This window comes from Crotalus tigris, unplaced genomic scaffold (assembly GCF_016545835.1).
Source record: "Crotalus tigris isolate CLP2741 ecotype Arizona unplaced genomic scaffold, ASM1654583v1 scf7180000017551.9496454, whole genome shotgun sequence".
In the NCBI taxonomy this organism is placed as follows: Eukaryota; Metazoa; Chordata; class Lepidosauria; order Squamata; family Viperidae; genus Crotalus; species Crotalus tigris.
The window spans coordinates 5466155-5488745 of NW_024096469.1; the positions used below are offsets into that span (position 1 = coordinate 5466155).

At 39.7% G+C, this 22591-nt stretch overlaps 1 protein-coding gene across 3 annotated transcripts in view; it reads left to right on the forward strand.

The window, feature by feature from the left end:
* Window positions 1-249: 249 nt before the first annotated feature.
* Window positions 250-22591, forward strand: part of PGS1 (phosphatidylglycerophosphate synthase 1) — a 46552-nt gene continuing 24210 nt past the window's right edge. For all 3 annotated transcript variants that reach the window (XM_039345161.1, XM_039345143.1, XM_039345153.1), the window contains exons 1-6: window positions 250-409; window positions 17334-17523; window positions 18848-18925; window positions 19278-19377; window positions 21372-21561; window positions 21962-22140. In XM_039345161.1, the coding sequence (XP_039201095.1) occupies window positions 261-409; window positions 17334-17523; window positions 18848-18925; window positions 19278-19377; window positions 21372-21561; window positions 21962-22140 (886 nt within the window). In that variant the 5' untranslated portion in view covers window positions 250-260. The remainder of the gene's footprint in view (window positions 410-17333; window positions 17524-18847; window positions 18926-19277; window positions 19378-21371; window positions 21562-21961; window positions 22141-22591) is intronic.

The window sequence follows — 22591 nt, forward strand, 5'->3', positions numbered from 1 at the left end:
AATTCAAGGAGACTGTGTCAAAGATGTTTGGCTGAGAGGGAGTGAATGAGTGAAAAGGTGGGTGACTGGAGGATCTCTACTGCTATCTACCTCGGCATCTAATCCACAGTATTAGTAGTGCTACTACTCCATAGCTGTATGATGAAACCCAACACTTCGGCGTTCTCTGTCTTCGCCGTTATCTCAGCCTTCCATCTCCACGACCGGAAGCGGAACCGGCGGAGCTTCAACACCCGGAAACAGAAAGTAGCCAGGTTTCCATGGCGGCGGCGGCGGCGGTAGTTGCAGCGGCTCCCGCGCTCTGGCGGCGGTTGCTGGATTGTTTGCCTCGCGGGAGGCCGTCTCTGGCGGCGTTTTTCGGCAGGCTCTCGGGTCGCCTGAGTCGAGGCCATGAAAGCAGCGCTCGCAGGTGAGGAGGAGCTGCTAAAGCCTACGCGGGAGAGCGCTGGATCTTCGCGGGTCTGCGGTCAACTCTCGAGAAGTCTCCCTTTTCGCACGCTATTCATAATTCACCTGGGGTTGGGGGCGTTGCTAGTAGTAATAAATGGGATGTCCAGGGTTGGGCCGAGTCGGGAGAAATGCACGTGGGAACCGATACAATTGGAAATCTGCAATGGGCATCGCGTTCTCAAAGGGTGTAGGATTGCAGCGTCTCCGATCCCTAACGTGGGTTCTGCTGCTGTTGTAGTAGAAGTTGCAATTCTGCCCTTTGAGGCATTCTAGATGAAATTGATCTGAAGCAGCCATAGAATTGGAATTGATCGGCAGGAGAAACGATTATTTTGTGTGAGAGGAGAATAAAGACTTGATTTCCAAACAGATTTATTCAAATGCTTTCTTGTATTTTACTGATCCAAGCTAAGAATAAGGAGGAATTTTCTGACAGAGCAATTAATCGGTGGAATGGTTTGCCTTCAGAAATTATAGGTGCCCCATCGCTGGATACTTTTAACAAGAGATTGGACAGCCATTGGTCTAAAATGGTATAGGGCACTGATGGCGAACCTTTTAGAGACTGAGTGCCCAAACTGCAACCCAAAACCCACGTATGCATCGTTGGGAGCCGGGTGGGCATGGCCCATCAGATGGACGTGGCTGCAGGGGTAACGGCAGAATGGGTGGGACTAAAAAGTTCAATCAATCAATTCCAACTTTGCGAGATCTTTTTTTTCCCGCGAGAAGTTGAAATTGACTGATTGATTGAACCTTTTTTTTTTTGCACATCGTGGTGGAGGCCTAAAGCGAAAAGATTTTATAAAACCCAGCTGAAGGCCTAGGACTGGGGCAACGGCGTGCATGCCCACAAAGAGGGCTCTGAGTGCCGCCTCTGGCACCCATGCCATAGGTTCACCACCACTGGTATAGGATCTCCTACTTGAGGAGGGCTTTGGACTAGAAGAGCTGCAAGGTTCTTTCCAACTCTGTTATTTTGACATACAAAGTCTGCATTGGGGGGAGAGGGGAGATCTTACAATACACTGAACCGTTAACTCATTACCAGGATTGGTTTGCTTAATATGCTGTGCTAAAATGTTGTTGCCCAGTTTGTGCAATTCTTGGCTGATTTTTTTGTGGAATCCTCTCCAATATGACTTTTGAAAACTGATGGCCTCATTTCCTTCACAATGAGGAGGGGAAGCACAAATGTAGTGTAAAGCCTACTATTGGAATAACACAGATAAAAAGACAACTGTCTGTAATCATCCCATCTCCATTTTTTTTATTTGATTCAGGTTTTCCTTGTACAACTTTAGATATTTTAAAAAGCATTTTTTCTTAGAAATATGTTATTTTGATTCTTCTTTTGACTCTTTATTACTATATGAGCCGAGATGGCGCAGCAGTTAGGGTGCAGTACTGCAGGCCATTTTAGCTGACTGTGTTCAGCAGGTCAGCGGTTCAAATCTCACTGGCTCAAGGTTGACTCAGCCTTCCATCCTTCCGAGGTAGGTAAAATGAGGACCCAGATTGTTGGGGGCAATGTAAATATATATATACATTGCTTACTGGTGTACACCGCTTAGAGAGTGCTTGCACTTAAAGCGGTATATAAGTCTCATAACTAAATAAATAAATAAACTGAGGTAAATTGGTCAAATTATTAGTAATTTGGGTTCCAAATATAGTCAGTTTTTGATAAATAATACTTGCTATATTAATTTGCTACAGTTCCAAGCTTTAATATTCTGAGTGTGTTCCATACTTAAATGTTTCCATTTAACTTCTGTAATGTAGAAAATGTTTTATGAAAAGATCCAGTGTCTTCCTTTGTATGAACTCAAGGAAAAGTATAGCAAGAAAATGCTGAAGATATGCCTGAAAGAGATGGGGGTTTGCTACCTCCTCTAAGTCTCAAAAAGTAAACTTGGACATTCCAGGAAAATTAAAAAGAAATCAATCCATGTTGGTTCTGCACTAGAAAAGCAACTCCTAGAACAGTGGTTCTCAACCTTTTTAATGCCGCGACCCCCAACCGGTCGTAAGTCGAGGACTACTCAACCAGTCGTAAGTGAGGACTACTCAACTGGTGCAGCACCGTTTGCAGAATGGGACTTTTGGCGGGCTCAGCAGGGCAGAGACAGCCTGGACAATTCCTATTGGCTTTCAAAAGCCAATAGAATAAAAGGGAGTAGCACAGCTAAGGAAAAGGGGAAAAAAATGGCGGACTGCGTTGTTTGGCGACCCCCGTGAAATGGTCGTTCGACCCCAAATGGGTTCCCGACCCACAGGTTGAGAACCACTGTCCTAGAAGCTTATAGCCAGAATACGCAAACAGAAAATTAATGTACACTAGGAGTGTTGGTAGGTAAGGCAGGGAGGAAAAATTATTGTGAGCTCCAGAATACATGCAGTGATTGTCTTTCTCTCTACAGAGGACATAAACAGCAACTGCTGCAAATGCAAGCTTTTTTTTCTTTAAGGAGCATGAGAGAGTTGCTACATTGTATTGCATTAAGAAAGATGATGGGTTCCCAGACAGGAGAATTGAAGTTTTCCAGGAGAGGCAGACAAATAGAGAGAAGACAAAATAATGGGGGGGGGGGAGGAGGGGAGAGATCCTTTGACAGGCAAATGTATGGAAATTGTGACCCCCAAAAGCAAAAGATTCAGGAGGCACTTAGTGCCAGTTAAACTAAGAGCTGGTACTATACTAAACTGTCCCTCTAGAGCAGGGGTAGGCAACCTTGGCTCTTTTATGACTTCTGGACTTCAACTCCCAGAATTCCTGAGCCAGCCAATTCTCTGAGTTGAAGCCCACAAGTCATAAAAGAGCCAAGGTTGCCTACCCCTGCTCTAGAGGAACTTTGATAGCCACCTGGACAAACCAGGTCAAAAACATTGTAGGAGACACTGGGCCTCCTATTGATCAAAGAAACCCAATAACTGTTTTGAGAAAGAAGAGGCATGTCATGGTATTGCCTGATTGTTTGATATGGAGAAACCGTATGCAGACTTGCTGTGATGTTGTGTGAGGAGTGCTAATTCCCAGGTAACTATATACAGAACATGACGAAATCACCAAGATTACCCAAATCCACTAAAAACTACCATATTGTTTCTTTTTAGTTCATGTGGAGACAATGAAAAACCCAGGTATAGTTGACTCTTTGGAGAATAGAATAGGATAGGATAGGATAGGATAGGATAGGATAGGATAGGATAGGATAGGATAGAATAGAATATATAGAAAATAGAATAGAATAGAAAATACAATAGAGAATAGAATAGAATAGAATAGAATAGAATAGAATAGAATAGAATAGAATAGACCTTGGAGATCTTCTAGTCCAACCTCCTGCTCAAGCAGGAGAACCTATACCATTTCAGACAAGTGACTGTCCATTCTCTTCTTAAAAACCTCCAGTGATGGAGCGCCCATGATTTCTGGGGGCAAGGTGTTCCACTGGTTAATTGTCCTCAGTATTAGGAAGTTTCTCCTTAATTCCAGGTTGCTTCTCTCTTTGACTAGTTTCCAGCCATTGTTTGTTGTTTTGCCCCCTGGTGCTTTGGAGAATAATTTGACCCCCTCTTCTTTCTGGCAGCCCCTCAAATACTGGAATACTGCTATCATGTCACCCCTATTTCTTCTTTTGTTTAGACTGGCCAAACCCGAGTCCTGCAGCTGTTCTTTGTATGTTTTAATCTCCAGGTCTTTGATCATCTTAGTTGTTCTTCTCTGTACCCTGTCCAAAGTCTCAACATCTTTTTTGTAGTATGGTGACCAAAATTGGTTGTGGTATTCCAAGTGTGGTTTCACTAGGGTTTTATAAAACGGTACTAATACTTCACGTGATCTTGATTCTATGCCTCTGTTTATACAACCCAGGATTGAATTAGCTTTTTTGGCTGCTGCTGCACACTGCAGGCTCATAGTCAAGTGATTGTCTACTAGGACTCCAAGGTCCCTTTCACAGTTGCTGTTTTTGAGCCAGGTCTTGTCTAATCTGTATTTAAACCTTTTATTTTTCCTGCCTAAATGTAAAACTTTGCTTTTCTCCACATTAAAACTCATTTTGTTTGATAGGGCCCATTGTTCAAATTTGTCAAGATCTTTTTGGATCCTGAGCTATTGGCTATTCGTGGGTATTGGCTATTCCTGCCAGTTTAGTGTCATCTGCAAATTTGATGAGTTCCCCTTCTATTCCCTCATCTAAGTCATTAATGAAGATATTGAAGAGTACTGGGCCTAAGACAGAGACTTGTGATACCCCCACTGCTTTCTTCTCTCCATGCAGATGTAATACTGTTGAGGACTACTCACTGAGTACAGTTTGTCAGCCAGCTACAAATCCATCTGGTGGTGATGTTGTCTGTTCCACCTATTTGTAGTTTACCAAGCAGTAGATTGTGGTCTACTTTGTGAAATGCCTTACTGAAATCTAAGTATACTATGTCCACAGCATTTCGCTGGTCTACTAATTTAGTCACTTTATCAAAGAATGAAATAAGATTGGTTTGGCATGATCTGTTTTTGACAAACCCATGCTGGCTACCAGTTATAACTTGTTTGCTTCTAGTTGTTTGCAGATCTGTTTTTTGATTATCTTTTCCTGGATCTTCCCAGGTGTTGATATTAGACTGATTGGTCTGTAGTTTCCTGGGTCTGTTTTTTTCCCCTTTCTTGGAGATGGGAACCACATCAACCCTTTTCCAATCCTCAGGTACTTCCCCTCCTCAGGTACTTCCCTGGTGCCCCAGGACTTTTGAAAGATATGGTGCAATGGTTCTGAGATAACATCTGCCAGCTCCTTCAGAACTCTGAGATGTAATCTGTCGGGTCCTGGTGATTTATATTCGTCAAGGTCGGATAGGTGTTCTTTTTCCATTTTCTTGCTTTCCAAAGCTGTAGAATTGGGGTCTCCAATCCCTGCTCCACTGACTGGTACTGGTCTGTGGCCCATTGGAAATCGGACCGTACAAGTGTGTGTGTGGGGTGACCGTACAAATTTTATTTGCACATGCGCAGGATTAGGTTGTGTGCACAAAACCATCCCCTCCCCCTTGCCATCACCGCCAGTCTATGGAGCTCAAAAGGTTGGTGACTGTTGCTGTAGAGGTTTTTTCAGGCTAAAACTCAAAATTAAATATCAAAAATAGCAAAAAGGTTTTTTTTTTAAAAGCTTTTGTTGAAAATAAAAGGAAAGACAAGGATGGTCTATTGTAGGTCCACATCAGCCCTATCAAGTAGAAGAGACTCAGGATCATGCAGATCTTTTTTTTTATTAGAACCACTATAGGAATAGTGGACCATAAGAAAGGCTGAGCGCAAAATAATTGAGGCCTTTGAACTCTGGTGCTGGAGAAGACTCCTGCGAGTCCCCTGGACTGCAAGGCGTTCAAACCGGTCAGTCCTAGAAGAGATCAACCCCGACTGCTCTTTAGAAGGCCAGATCCTGAAGTTGAAACTCAAATACCTTGGCCACCTAATGAGAAGGAAGGATTCACTGGAGAAGAGCCTAATGCTGGGAAAGATTGAGGGCAATAGAAGAAGGGGACGACAGAATGAGATGGCTGGATGGAGTCACTGAAGCAGTAGGTGTGAATTTAAATGGACTCCAGAAGATGGTAGAGGACAGGAAGACCTGGAGGAATGTTGTCCATGGGGTCGCGATGGGTCGGACACGACTTCGCAATTAACAACAACAACAACATAGGAATAGAATCTTACAAATCTGAATATGTTATCTTTCTTCTCACTTTTGTTTTCATGAGAATAGGGACTGAGGGGGCGCTGTCATATTAAGCTTGTCGGAGGCACTTTCACAATTTCTTCTTTGGCTTGGGCTCAGTTTTTCTTTATCTGATTGTTATCCTGGTGGTAAATTTTCCCTCTGTCCTTCAAGGCCATCCTCTTTATCCACTAGTCCATTGCAAGGTGAAAGTGATAAGCTGTTAATTGGTGATTGTGAAGGCAAAAGTTCTTCTGTTTTATGTTTATCTTCTCTCACAAGAGAGATGGAACTCTTGTTGGTCATACCACTGGGGGAATGAGGGAACTGAGCTAAAGATGGACAAGTGGAAGTTAAGGTAATATTTAAACATAAAGAATTCCCTGTCCAGTCATCTCTGACTCTAGGGAACATGCTCATCTCCATATCTTAGCTGAGGGAGGCAGTGTTGTCCGAAGACAATTTTTGTGGTCATGTGGCCAGTATGGCTATACGCCAGAGGTGCATGGAATGATGTTACCTTCCCACCAAAGTGGTGCCTATTTATCTATTTGCATTTGCATGCTTTTGAACTGCTAGATGGGCAGGACCTGGGGTTGGTAATGTGAGTTCACCCTGTTGCACAACACTTGGGTGTCGAACCCGGCTTTCCAGTTCATAGGCTCAACATCTTTAACCGCTGAGCCATTGCGCCCCCAATATAATACTTAATCCTTATCAAGAGGGGGAAGGAGGGTGTAGAGAACTACAGACCTGTCAGTTTGACATTTATACTAGGCAAGAACAGGTTATCAAGCAGCATGTCTGTGTGTATTTTATAAGCTTATTATCAATAAGGTACCAGCATGGGTGTGTCATAAACAGTTCATGCTAATCTAACTTTATCTCTTTGATTTATAGAGTTATTAATAATAATAACAGAATAATAACAGAATGTCAGAGTTGGAAGGGACCTTGGAGGTTTTCTAGTCCAAACCCCTGCTCAGGCAGGAAACCCTATACCATTTCAGACAAATGGTTGTCCACTCTCTACTTAAAAACTTCCAGTGTTGGAGCATTCAAAACTTCTGGAGACAAGTTGTTCCACCGGTTAATTGTTCTGTCAGGAAATTTCTCCTTAGTTCCAGATTGCTTGTTTCCTTTAGTAGTTTCCATCCATTGCTTCTTGTCCTGCGTTCAGGTGTCTTAGAGAATAGGTTGACTCCCTCTTCTTTGTGGCAACCCCTTAGAGATTGGAACACTACTATCATGTCACCCTTAGTTCTTCTTTTAAATAAACTAGACATACCCAATTCCAGCAATTGTTCTTTATATGTTTTAGCCTCCAGTCCCCTAATCATCTTTGTTGTTCTTCTCTGTACTCTTTCTAGAGTCTCAACATCTTTTTTACGCTGTGGCAACCAAAACTGGATGCAATATTCCAGAAGTCTTACCAAGGCATTGTAAAGTCATATTAACACTTCATGTGATCTTGATTCTATACCTCTGTTAATGCAGACTAGGTCTGCGTTGGCTTTTTTGGCAACTACAGCACATCACTGGCTCATATTTAAGTGATTGTCCACTAGGACTCCAAGATCCCTCTCACAATTACTATTATTCAGCCAGGTATTAGCAAAGTGTAGTTGGATCTCAGCAAAGTCTTTGACAGAATGATTCATATTTTTGCTTAATAAAATGGTACAATATGGGCTAGAATGATATTCTTGGTAGATGGGTTCACATCATGAATGGCTCCACAGCCTTGGACAGAAGTGTAGAACAGGGCTTTTCAACCTTTTCACCAATTGTACCACTTTTAGGATATGGCAGTATTCGAGTACCACCTAGCAAGGTGTCAAAAACTTGATGATCCCCCCCCCCAAAAAACACCAAACCTGTTCAAAGTTGCAATTGCACTGAAATGACTTATGACCATTTTTCACACTTATGACCATTGCAGCATGCCCAGGGTCATGTGATTTATATTTGGATGCTTGGCAATTGATTCATATTTATGATGGTCACAGTGTCCCAGGGTCATGTGATCCCCTTTTGCAACCTTTTGACAAGCAAAGTCAATGGCAGGGCTGCTGGTGGCCAAGTGTTAAGGCGGGACTTACTTCCCTGCCTCCCACTTTCTCATGCCCACCTCCTTCTGAAGGAAGAATTTGAAATCCCCCCCCCCATATTTTCTCTCTTCCATATATTCATCAAACTAGGAAAAGCCTCCAGAGACAGAAAAGACAAACTGCTGAATGAACTAGCTTAAAAAGGCACACTCCCCTTTAAGAATTAGCTACTGGCTAGAAAGCAAAGTTAAGGAGCGCAGCCGGCACTTAAAAAAAAAATGTAGTAAGTATTGGTTGTCGGCTAAGACAGTCTCCCCAAATGGCTCCATTCATAAGTAAAGGAATGCTACAGGCAAAATCCATTCAGGAGAAAAATACTTCAAAATCCCTTGCAGCAAAACTTATAGCTAACAATAGCAGAGCAATAGAAGCTAACACGAGACATCAGCCATCAGCCAAATAGAAATTGCCAAACACTCCTTAAGAACACAAAGCCCACATTGCACAATCCCAGAACTTCAAAGTCACAAAAGCACATAAGAATCCTACTCTCCATCTCCCTCCCTCCCCTGTGCCTCACCTCCAGCCATTGCTGCCTTTTTCCATTCCTCGTGGAGGGTGACCCCTCCCCTGCTGCATTTCTTGCCTGTTTGCTGCTGCCAGCACAGGCGGCTGCCACAGCACTTGTAGATTGGCTCATGGCCGGCCATCTTGATCTTCTCTCCTCTCCCACCCTCCTCCTCCTCCTCTCCCTTCGGTGCAGCTAGAGCTGACTCCTGCTCCTCCCAAGGCTGCTGGTTTTTTTCTCTCTCCCTTTCCCGCCCAAACTGCCTCCATTTATACTATAGCCTCTCCTGTCTCTGGCCCCCTCCTTCTCCTTTCTCAGCCACTATGTAGCTCCAGAGGACTCTCTTACAGTAAGTCCTTGCCTGCGCTGGCTCTTTCCCTCCCCCACTACACTTAGCTAGGCAGGGCTGCGTACCACCTGCCACTCATTAATGTACCACAGGTGGTACGCGTACCACCGGTCGAAAAGCCCTGGTGTAGAGTGCTATTGTGCTGTATCCTGGGCCCTGTGCTATTCAACATTTTTATCAGTGATTGGATGAAACAGTTGAAGGGCCACTTGTAAAGTTTGCAGATGATGCAAAATTAGAAGTGGTGGCTAGTACTTTAGATACTGGTAAGAGAGAGAAGGTTCCAAAAGACTTAGACAAGAACAATGAATAGCTTGGAATTTGAGAGGGGAGATATGTAAGGCTCAAGTATTAGATGTGGGAAACCTGGCTTGGCAGTAATACACACAAACAGGATCTGTCTATCCTTGTTGGTCATGGAGACAGGCTGTCACATGAAGTGGTAAACTCTCCTTTGCTAGAGGTCTTCAGAGAACTATATCATCTGTCAGTGCTAGTGAATTCTGCACTGAGTAAGGACAAAGGGTTGTGCTAAATGACCTTTCAAGATATCTTTTAACTCTATATTCCATGATTTTTGAAAGCTGGTTTTTTAAAAATTCCCATTTAGTAGCATGTCTATGTGATTATTTCTTGTACATTTTATTGTAGCTTCTATGACAGTAAATACTTTGGACTCAGGATAACTCAATAATATTTTCTGGTTTTGGATTATTCAAATGTGTAATGTTAGTGCGGAGCTCCCTCGTTACTTTTTGGATATATCCAGGTGTTTTCTTGGCAGCAACAGAGAAGTAGTTTCCACTGGCTTTTCCAGGATCTTTTTTTCAGTACTTCATCCAATCTAGTTTCCTGGTGGTCCCCTGTCCATTACTAACTAAAGTCTGTTAAGCTTTTAAAAATCAGACAAGATTGGCTCTGTGGTGCCACATAGTTTCGATAGAGGAGAATGTTTGTAGCTCAGGATTGAAATGAGGGGTCCTTGATGCTCTCTAAGCTTGGTTTTTTTTTCATAATAGTTTGGCTTTGATAGTACCAAATCTGTAATACAGGTAGTCCTTGACTTTCGACCACAATTGAGCTCAAAGTTTTTGTTGCCAAGCAAGACAGTTGTTAAGTGAATTTTGTTCCAGATTGCGAACATTTCTTGCCACAGTTGTTAAGTGACTCACTGCAGTTGTCAAGGTAGTAACACAGTTATTAAGTGAATTTGGCTTCCTCATTGACTTTGCTTGGTCACAAAAGGTGATCACATGACCCCAGGACACTGCAGCTGACATAAATACGAGTCAGTTGCCAAGTGTCTGAATTTTGATCATGACCATGGGAATGCTTAAATGGTCGTATGTGTGAAAAACACTCATAAGTCACTTTTTCTCCTACCATTACTGCCTAACCCAAATCAGGTGTTCTATCATATTTCAGTGGCAAAATCTGGGGCACTGTGGAAACTATAAAAGGCCTCTGTCTTGGCTGCGAGGTCTGCTCCAATGTTTACATGTATTCTTGAATTTGAACTGCACTCATCTTTGTTTCCCTAAGTTCCAAGCCTCCTGCCCAATCCCTGATAGTTCCTATGTTGTTCATCCTCTCTGATCTATCAATTCTCTTCCTAGCGCAGGGGTCCCCAGCCCCCGGTCCGCGGACCAGTACCGGGCCGCGGCATGCCAGCAACTGTCTGCACAAACAAGCAAAGCCCCATCTGTGAGACGCAGGCAGCACACAAAACCACGCCACCTCTGGTCCGCGGAAAAAACCTCTCCCCACGGAACCGGTCCCTGGTGCCCAAAAGGTTGGGGACCTCTGTCCTAGTGAATGAAAACATTCTGTTGTTAGCAAGAAGCTGGGAAGACGGTTTTCCTTCCTCCTCCTCCTTCTAGGGCCCCAAAGTATGGTTTTTCTAAAACTATTGAAATAGTAACCCTTAAAGCAGGATGGGGTCTGGCTCAGTGGAGGGGGAGAAACCTCTCTTCTGTTTGATGTCAGTTGCAACCAGATTGAGAAGTATCTGCACAGGGAGAGAAGTAAGTTTGAAAGTCAGTGGGGTAGAGTAGGATACACGAGGAAGAAGCAGGATGTTCCTTTGCAGTTTAGATTATAATCAGAATTGGAATTGGAGGTGATGTCTGCTTTACTTTTATGGCAAACAGAGTAACCCCCTCACACAACAAGATGCAAGTTAGTAAAGTGCCTAATCAAGATAGAACAGGGGTAGGCAACCTTGACTCTTTTATGACTCGTGGACTTCAACTCCCAGAATTCCTGAGCCAGCAGGAGTTCTGGGAATTGAAGTCCACGAGTCATAAAAGAGCCAAGGTTGCCTACCCCTGAGATAGACACTTCAAATACAGCAGGTTTAAATAGCTGCTCTGCTGCAGAGCAGAGAGGCTTGATAACATTAAAGAGGGTTTCGCCTCTTTTTGCTGCACAGGCCTTTCATTTTGGTTTATTGAGACAATCACTGAACACTAGAATACAGCATGATGAATAACGGTTCATTGATGAAATATTGCTGAAACTGCTTGGCCTTTATTTTAGAACTGAGTCAGAATGGAAGATTTTGCTTTTACAAATAGTTTTGCTTAGCATCATTTTCTTGATCTCTAAATTTAGGATTTGTGTTGCTTATTTTTGACACATAGAGCCAACCCATATCATTTGTACCATTTACACACTACTTGTAATAATAACTCTTTTTGGATTGTTTACATTGCAGAGCCTCCTGCTTGAGACAGAAGGCCTCCAGGGTCGCTCCCAACTCTGTTATTCAGTTATTTAAGTTCCCTAACAAGCATTAAAACTACAGAAGTTAAATTAAAATTTCAGGTAATTGAAAGAGCATAGCTGGATTTATTCACTTGGTTATCATAGTTCTGTGAGAAAAGTATTAATTTTATGCTTTCCTTTTGCCTATAATTTTAAAACTTAGTTTGTGAGGATGAAAAGGGAGCATTATTTTTTACCAACCTTACTGTATCTGTAGTATGTAGAATTTTGGCCGATGAGTTTATATTCTGTGTCAGAAATCATTTATTTATTTCAGCAGAGTGCGAAGAGTAAGATATCCTGACATTGTAGACAGTTGCTATTTTTGCTAAATCCACAGCTTTCTTTTTAATTCTTTGTAAGTTGCTTTTTTGAACCTTTTAGAATTTAAAAGGAAGTTCTTTTTAATTTCTTCATAAGTTCTTTTTAATTCTTTACAACTTCTGCAATGCATTACTTCACCGTTGGAAATAGTCCTTCAAATACCACGGTCATCTTCCTCATTCTTTTCCTAAGAAGCTGAGTTTATCAGCATGCCATTAGATGCTAAAGCCATAAAAACTACTTCCTAACACCTAAGTATAACATGTACAAGCTTTTCATCACATTTGCATTTGTAATAATGCTAGTTTTTTAAATAAGCGTTTCATCACATTTGCATTTGTAATAATGCTAATTTTTTAAATAAGCGAAGGTGTTTAATTTATTTAACTTTCGTGATCAGCACTGTGGTCTAGATAGAAAGTGACATTTAGAAAATTTTGACTCCCTTAACTTCTATTTCATTACCAGCAGCTGAAAAGTAGTTTGCTGGGTTAATTGGCTTATAAATATACTATATGCAAAAATGTTTTGTACCACAAAAAACACACATACTGAACTAGTTCCTTTTTTCTCAAAATGCAAGGAGGAAAGATTTCTGAATAGTCTTTGATGCTTTGTCTTGCATTATCTGGGAAAAATTACTTGCTGGTGTTACAGGAAGTGTGTTGCATTCACATAAGTTCTTTATTTTCTCAGCATATGTTCTGTGTCCTTGCCAGCTCATTTATGTGTAGTAAAACTCAATATTTTGAAAACAAACATTTTTTCTAAAAGCTGTATACTATGGAAACAATAAACAATGTTTTTGCATTTATAAATATTCTCACTGGGTGAGTCCCAAGTCATAAAGAGTATAATTGTGTAAAAGTGGTTGAACAGATTACCACACAAATTGGAGTAGGGAGCACCAAGATACCTAGCAGTCTGATCTTCTAATACAGGTAGTCCTCGACTTATGACTACAATTGAGCCCAAAATTTCTGTTGTTAAGTGAGCCATTTGTTAAGTGAATGTTGCCCCATTTTATGACCCTTCTTGCCACAGTTATTAAATGAATCACTACAGCTGATAAGATAGTAACCTGGTTGTTAAGTGAACCTGGCTTCCCCATTGACTTTGCCTTCTATTTAATGAGCATATTCTTTTCTATCATACAATACACTCAGATTGGTTAAGCCAGTGGTTCTCAACCTTTTTAATGCCGCGACCCCCAACCGGTTGTAAGTCGAGGACTACTCAACTGGTGCAGCACCGTTTGCAGAATGGGACTTTTGGCGGGCTCAGCAGGGCAGAGACAGCCTGGACAATTCCTATTGGCTTTTGAAAGCCAATAGAATTAGACTCTATTCAAGAGAGTCTATTCTATTGGCTTTCAAAAGCCAATAGAATAAAAGGGAGTAGCACAGCTAAGGAAAAGGGGAAAAAAAATACGGACTGCGTTGTTTGGCGACCCCCGTGAAATGGTCGTTCGACCCAAATGGGGTCGCGGCATTAAAAAGGTTGAGAACCACTGGGTTAAGCCAATTCCTTTTAGAGTATATGTTCATTGTATATAATATTAATATGTTCATTGTATATAGTAATATTAATTTTGTTCTAAATTTAAGTCAGATGACAACTTTAGACTTCAGGAATTCAATAGTGCAAATTGTACTCATGCATTATGAGTTTTTGGAGAATTGATGCTACAGTTGTAAAATAGTTTATAGTTTATTAATATAGTTTTGTATTTACCAGATGATAATTTGTTTTTAGAACAGCTTCCTCTTTGATTTCACTTTGTTTTTAAGTTCTTACAAGTCAGATAGCATCCAGAAAGATGTAGACTTAAGCAATATGTAATATCCAGTAAGCATGATTCAGTTGAAACAAGGGCAGACTGATAATCTGGGGCCACATGTCCACCTTCAGCCTCTTGTTTAAGGAAGTTAACCTTGAGTCCTTATTGTTCGTTGGCATCAGTATGTTAACAATAAAATTGGTTTCCAGATTCAGTCATAACATATGCAGAAATACTGTAATACACACTCAGGCATTCCAGTGAAACAAGAGTCATTAGCAGAAGTTTCTCTAATGTGGCTTATGTGTGGGTGATAAATACCATGAGAAATATCCTGTTAATCTCTCTTTGCCTCTGGTAAAGTTGTTGCAATATAACAAGTATTATGGTGCTTTGAATTCATTCCTAATATTAGTCAAAATCCCATTTCCTAAGAATAGATTCCAAAATCCCCAGATTTATTAATAGTAGAAAGTCAAATTCAGAAAAGAAAGGTATGGTTTTCAGTTTATTTTCCTTTCTAGGTAATGTTGATTTTAATGTGCAGTACTGCATAGTTGTTTTCTACTTTGATTTGAAATAGACTATAATAGTTTTTTTTAATGCCATTTCAAAGGTGTATCTAAGAGCCAGAATGGCTAAATATTTGGCATACTTGTATGTTCTTTTAAATACTTCAGTTTCTCTGAGTGTAATCGGGCAGAAATAGTTTCTTTACAAGAAGAAAATCAATAGCATTTTTGTATTTAAATTTTCACAAATAACCGTGGGTACCTCAAGGCTGCTATTTTCTTAAAAAAAGAGTTGTAACACTACTTCATGCCAGATGGTGGATGATTCTTGAATCCCAGAGAAGCTTAAAAATATTATAGTTCTTTGTTTCATAGGAAAGAACATTGAGATGGTGTTTTGGAATCAGATATAACTAGGCTAATTTCTGAAAACTGATAGGATCTATACCCCGCCCCCAGACACGCACTCTAAAGTAGCAGTTATTTTGTAATTCCAGTTATAATGTAGGTTAATGATAATACTATGAATTGTCCTAAATGCAAGTCCATTATCAATGTATATGAATCAGAGGATTGATGGCTTCGGAGGAAATAGGGAAGGCACTAGTATGACTTATTGAAAGAAAAATATTGATTATGTTATATAAATGTAAGTGCACAAATAATGTGATTTTGTTTCTTGTAAACCAGTAAATGTAGATACGATTCCATTAATTCTAATTGTGGTAGAACTAGAAGTTGAATAACTTGTTTATCAATATGTTTAATAGGCCATTTGAAAAGTTACTTTTTACATATAAACAATGACTTTTTTAAATACCCTAAGTTTATTACAATAATCTACTCTAGATTAATATTGGTTAAACCTCAATAGGACATTGCTATTTTGCTGTCTTTTGATTGCGTGTTCGAAGATTTCATTAGGGAAGTAATTTACAAAGTTCTCTTTTTAAGCTCAGGATAATGGCAACTTTCCCTCCAGATTACTGTAATTCAGTATTGCCAAAGAAATGCCCAGTCCCCACAAACTGTTGAAAAACAGAGTAGCTAGGAATTCTTGTACACACTGAGTCAGATCCCCATTGTATGAATAGGCAATGACAAAGCGGTGGGCTTTCTGGGAAATGCAGTGGCAAATCATTTTTGGTTTTGTTTTTTCTTTTTTTGTGTGTTTTTTTGCAGGAGGATAAGGGGGAAGGATGCATGCAAACCTTGTAAAGATTTAACATTTTTCTGTGAAACAAGTGAAATCATCTTCCTGGCACCTGTGGTCAATTTGCACTTTGGACTGAGAGTTCCTCATAATTAAGAGTTCCTCCTACAATGCTGTTCTGTTTAAGCAGTTGAGGGCTTTGTAGTGAGATGGGGAATGGGGCAAACCACGGCCACGGAGCAGTGTGAGACCAGGATGACAAGTGAAGCTATGGTTTCTGTGTTAGAAATACTTTGATGATATATAGTAATGTAAAAATGACTTGGGGAGAAATTTATTTCCTTTAAGGTCATTTGATTTTTTTCCATGTTATAATAGAAAAATATTAGTCAAGCCTGTAAAAATGCTAAAGGTTAGAAACTGGCTATCTACAGTTAGATTTGCCTCTTCAAGGTTCACTGGTAGTTTATTAAATTTTTACACAGATGTTCACATAAAGAAAAACTTGAAATACATGATAATGGGTTAAAATAATAATTAAATATAAAACATAATTTGGTAATTTAGAAATTATATGCATTTAATATTAAGAATCCAAATTTGCACACTGAAATTTGCAGCTCTTGATTAGTTTTGTACATCATCCCAAGCCATTAAGATTAATTTGGTTTAGCTTTGAAATGTCTTGAGAATCTAACCATTAAAGTTCAATCAAGCTAGCCAACTATGGTTTAGCATGTGAGAACATAGTGATTTAATCCTCCAACAAGAGTAGGTTGTGCAACAAGGAATGTGAATGGGGCACTGGTCTATAATTCTGTAAGGTTGATGCATCTTTTCCTGGGATCACAAAATACTTGAAGAGCACAGTTGCATAGTCCTGGGAAAAGGTGTGGCTGCTTTAAAAGCCTGCAGAGAGGTAATGTATTTGTATTCCTGCACATTCCAAATTACGTGTTTGGAACTGAATCTAATCTGTGGGTTTGTGGTGCTTTTCTATTTAAACAATATAGCCCTGTCACATGTGGCAAATCAGAAAAGATTGCATACTCTTATTCAGAATCACTTTTATTCTAGAAAGACATCTGAAGTCAATGAAGGGAATTGGCTGAGAGCAGTCTACTCATTTAGGAATGAATTTCAAAAGCTAATGGAACATTTTTTATTAATTTGATTGATTTGACTTTTATCCTATTTTTATTCAGGTCAGTCTGATATATATATAAGTGTATGTGTATGTATACACATAACTATATATCTAATGCCCTCTCTTCCTATTTCCCCCATAACATCAACTCTGAGCTGGTTGGACTGTGAGAGAGGATGACTAAAGTCACCCAGCCGGCTTCTATGCCTATGGAGGGGGACTAGAATTCATAGTCCCCCAGTTTCTAGTCTAGCATCTTAACTAAACTGGCTATTTTAATAATTTTGATACGGTTTTGTGTTGCTTTTTCATTTTGCAAGGTGCCAATTTTATTTATTTATTTTAACCATTTTGATGGGAAATTGCTAAATATGTAATTACTTAGTTCTCACCTGTAATATAGGTGAAAGATGGACCTGTAATGCTTAGGACTTTATATCTCCTTCCTCATATATCTATAGGCTTTAAGGGAAAACCATATATGTTGCTAAGCTAATCTCTTTTTCATATTAGGTCATCATGGCTGCTGTTGGCTCCATTACTCACTTCTGCGGTTCCACAACTGACTCTTCCCACCAATTGCCTTAGCCCTGAGGGAACACATATTTTTCAATGGATCAGAAACTTGGTTCCAGAATTTGGTATTGCTGGCTCCCACATCAAGGTGCTTTCATCTCCAGCTGAATTCTATGAACTTATGAAGGTGATCTCAATATTTTTCTCTTGCATATTTTGTCACAGATTTTGTTTATACTACATGACAGGAGAATTCAATGGTTCTATTGTGTTCTAAAAAGTCTTTTCAGACTTATAGGTTAAAGTAATTTTATCTTACCATTCCTTGGTGAATTACTTACTATATTCAACTCTAACACTGAAGAAGAAAAAATCCTTTTGTCAATTAGCGTAAGTTTCTGTGAATATAGTGAGACATGAAAAGCTACAGTCCTGTAATCTCAGTGTTATGCTTGTTTTAATGTGTCAGGTTCAACCCCTGACACCTCCACATAGAAAAATCAGGTAACTGGGCAGAGAAAGACCCTTGCTTAAAAGTATTGGACTACATCTGCCAGCAATATGGGTGTTGCTAACTTCATTCATTCATTCATTCATTCATTCATTCATTCAATCAATGTTTTCATTAAGTTTCAGCATAAAATGTAAAAAGCAGCAACAAAAAAATCCAAAATTAAATGTTCATTCCCCCCCCCCCCAGTTTCTAGCAAGAAGTTTATAAAGGTGGGATGTTTAAAGTAATTTTTAAAATGTGAGTGATTGTATTTAATTCGGTACATTAATGACTTTCAAACCTCCTTTGGGGGATAATATTAGAACAGAAAAATGTCAGTTTGTATATAATTAAAAATGATGAAAGAGCATCACCTCTCCAGTATTAGCAGTCTTACCTCTCTCTTGACCTTCTGGTTGACAAGAGAGAGAGAGAGACTCACTTGCAACCAAGAAACTTGTTCTCAGTCCAGTTATGAGCAAAAATGTTTTAATAGTTTTCCTGGTAAATTTCAGCTTTATTGATTCTTCTAAAATTAAGTGCTGTATTGGGTGTCCTGTAGGAGATGCCAGTAGTCCTTGACTTACAACCATTCTTTTGGTGACCGTTTGAAGTTACAACGGACTGAAAAAAGTGACTTATGACAGTTTTTCACACTTATGGCTATTGCCGTATCCAGATGGTCACGTGATCAAAATTTATTTATGACGGATGCGGTGTCCTGGGGTCAGGTGATCTTCTTTTGCGACCTTCTGACAAACAATTCCTGCTCCAAAGATCCTGTTCCAAGATAACAGAAAAGCCAGATTCACTTAACCATGTTACTAACGTAACAAGAGCAGTGATTCCCTCAACAACTGTGACAAGAAGAGTCGTAAAATGGGACAAACTCACCTAACAACTGCCTTGCTTAGCGCCGGAAATTTTGGGCACAATTGTCATAAGTCAAAAACTATCTGTACTTGGATGCTTCCTTTGATAGACTCATTAGCACATCTAAATGTTTTTTCTCTTGCAGGGACAGGCAAAGATGGCTAAGCAACGAATTGTTTTAGCTTCCCTGTATCTTGGAACAGGATCTTTGGAACAGGAATTAGTAAGTATCTAAAATGGGAAGGAGGGATTGGAGCCTTTTTACTAAATAGCTAGATAAGAGATGCCTTAGATTTAGTTGTTTTTTTTTTTGTTGGAGGGTTAGGAGCTCTTGCTTCAGACCTCTTAATCCAGAGAGTCACTCTTGTATTTTTGTACGTGAGTTGTTAATATATCTGTGATAGGAGAAACAAACTTAGAATTAGGAAAACACTGATGCTTCCCGCTTGGCAAGTCGAAGTTCTGTGTAAATCTGACATTTGTTTTAATTTATGGACACTTCACTTCCCAACACTTAGTATACTTGAAAGAAAGGAAGGCTGTCCTGTGCATTTGTGTATGTTTTCTTCTTGTAGGTGGATTGTATTGAAATAGCTTTGGAAAGCTCATTGAAGGAATGTGGGAGTCCCAATTTTAGAGTGTCCATCCTGTTAGACTTCACAAGAGGATCCCGAGGTGGGTATTCATTGACCAACTCTTTTCACTTAGCTGGGATAGACTGATATGGTTGGGAATCTCTGATATAAGAACTGGGTTTAAATAATTCTGCAGATCAAAGAATTTGGACCTTTGTCTGAAATCAGTGCTGAAAAACTAATTTCAGTTCTTCTGTAGATTTCAAGCCCTTTCTGTCTTTGTATCTCTGTAGTTTTATTTTGCAAACACAAACCATAAAAATCAGAGATTTAAAATTTAAAACCCAAGCAAGATATTCCTGGTACTTTTTTTTATTTTTGACACATTAAAAAGTAAGTCTTGCCTTTTCAAGTCTTCCTATTTTGTTGTGTAGAATAATGTTAATTTTCTCGATCTCTGCATCCTGTTAAGGAGTCTGTATCTGCCAAATTAAGTGTTTTGGAGCATTCCCCAGCTGAGCTAAATTGATAGGAACCTTATCTCTTCCCACTTAGGTATTATTAGCCTGCTGGTTTTCCTCAGCTCTTGTTTTACTGCTTGATATAATCAGGAATATTTTCTATGTTGTTGAGTTGCTTTTTCTTTGTTTCTAATACAAAAAAAACAACAACAAAAAACATATTCAGAACATGTCAAAATCCATGGATTTTCTTTTCAGTGATGTTTTTATTTGCTCCTTTGAAACCTTCCTTTAGTTTTAATTGTTTTCGTGGCCATCCACTGAGTCCATCTGGGCAACAGATCTGATACTCTCCATTTTCAGAGGTACTGCACTGTTTCTTTCTCTCATTATTTTGCCTTTGGTTCCACTATGCATTCTATTTTCTTGGACTTGAAAATACCCCCAACTTGTCTTAATAGTTCTTTATTCATATTGCATCCACTTTAGACCATGTGCCATTACAACAGCCTCAGTGCCTCTTCTTTTACTAGCTAATTCTTATATTTCATATTGAGGTTCAGATTCAGATCTGACTCCTTCTTATTGGTGCATCTTCCTCACCAGACCAGTTAGAGATCAGTGCCCTTTCTCCCCCCCCCCCTCCAAAAAGTCTTCCCTTGTCTAGAACAGCTACTGTGAATGACTTCTGATCTTGGCCTCACAGCTACACAACTACCAATCTTGCTGATGACCAATTCTTTGATTTTGTTCTAAGAAATATCTCTACTCCTCTTGCATGACTTGCTGCTGATATTTCCTAAGAATAAAAGTAAGTTCGTGTCTTGAGCAGTTCCCAGAAGACCAGAAGTGCGTGACTCAGGTTTTCCATGCAGAAATCTGTAGTGTGTCAAAGCAACAGTTCAGTGAATGACATTGTGTTGCTGACTGCTTCCAAAAGTATAGACTAGTTATAGATAGTAATGAAAGTGTCCTGGATAGAAAAATGCAGGTATTTTGCTGTTATGTGAAATATACTATAAAGGAGGAGTCAGAACTTGCAGCTGAAGGCAGAGAGTTGCCTCTGTAAAATAAAGACATGCTTTAAGGCCTGGCCTTAGGAGGAGGTGAAGTTAATATCTTCCTATTAGGTCCATCTTTGGGAGATAAGAAAAATGCTTAATCATAATCTTAACTACTATTCTTGATTACTAGAGATGGAAATGAGCCAAAGCATATATGCCTAGGCCAGGGGTAGGCAACCTCGGCTCTTTTATGATTTGTGGACTTCAACTCCCAGAATTCTTGAGTCAGCATAGCTGACTCAGGAATTCTGGGAGTTGAAGTCCGCGAGTCATAAAAGAGCCGAGGTTGCCTACCCCTGGCTTAGTGCAATCATTGTCCACTTAATTCTCTTGTTGTTAATCCAAAGTAACTAGACGTGACACAAAATGTCTTCTAACATGTGTTTCTAGAGAGATAAATGGTGATTTTTTTTTGTCACTCTGCAGCTGATGAACAACCTATTTAGACATTCTATACATAAAAGTTTCCAGCATCTCCTGAATGTTAAGGTTTTCTAATTCTTACAGTGGATTGGAGCAGATATTCTGTATTACTGTAATCCCATCAAATCTGTTTCTCCCCCCCCAAGGCCAGAAGAATTCTCGAACCATGCTGCTTCCACTCCTGAGGCGATTTCCAGATAAGGTCCGTGTCTCTCTCTTCCACACTCCTAATCTACGTGGTCTTCTCAGACATCTAATTCCTGAGCGTTTTAATGAGACCATCGGGTTGCAGCATATCAAAGTCTATCTCTTTGATGATAATGTGATCTTGAGTGGGTGAGTTCCTCTTTATAAGGAAATAGCATTGGGGCACATGGAAGAATTCTGTGGTTTCCAGAATCCAGAAGAAAGAAAGAAGGAAATCAATTAAATCAGATCGTATTAGGGAATCATTCTGCATATTCTGGAATCTGTGTCATAGTTCTGTTCCGCAATTTGCCATTTTTGGACTGTTTCTATGAAGTGATTCTGAATAAGCATTCTACAATTCATTTGCATTTAACCAAAGTTTAAATGGGGAAATGTATCAGGAAGGCAATGTCAATGTTCATATGTTGATTAATCTTACATGCCTTCCTTTCTATTGTTTTCTCAACTGTCAAATGTATGTGAGCTGAATATGATTTACATACTATCATTAGGCATTCTTAACTGCCACCCTATTTTCCCTCACCAGAGCCAACTTAAGTGACTCTTACTTCAGCAATCGACAAGACCGTTACGTCTTCCTGCAAGACTCACCAGAAATTGCAGATTTCTTCACTGAGCTAGTAAATGCAGTTGGGGATGTATCTTTACAGTTACAGCAAGATGACACAGTCAAAACTACAGATGGGATGGTCCATCCTTACAAAGGTAGGATGGCCATGTATCACTTTATTTTCTATATTGCCATAATTTGAGATTTTGGGGAGGTATTTAGCAAGTAATTTATTATACATACAGTTAGTCCTTGACTTGACCACAACTGAGCCCAAAATTTCTGTTGTTAAGTGAAACAGTTGTTACATGAGTAGTTAAGTGAATCGCTGCAGTTAATGTTAATAACCTGGTTGTTAAGTGAATCTGGCTTCCCCATTGACTTTGTTTGTCAGAAGGTCGCAAAAGGGAATCACATGACCCAAGGACACTGCAACCATCATAAATGCGAACCAGTTGCCAAGCATCTGAATTTTGATCACATGATCATGGGGATGCTGCAAAGGTTGTAAGTATGAAAAATGATTAAATCACTTTTTTCAGTGCCGTTGTAACTTTGAATGGTCACTACATGAACTGTTGTAAGTCAAGGACTATATATATATCT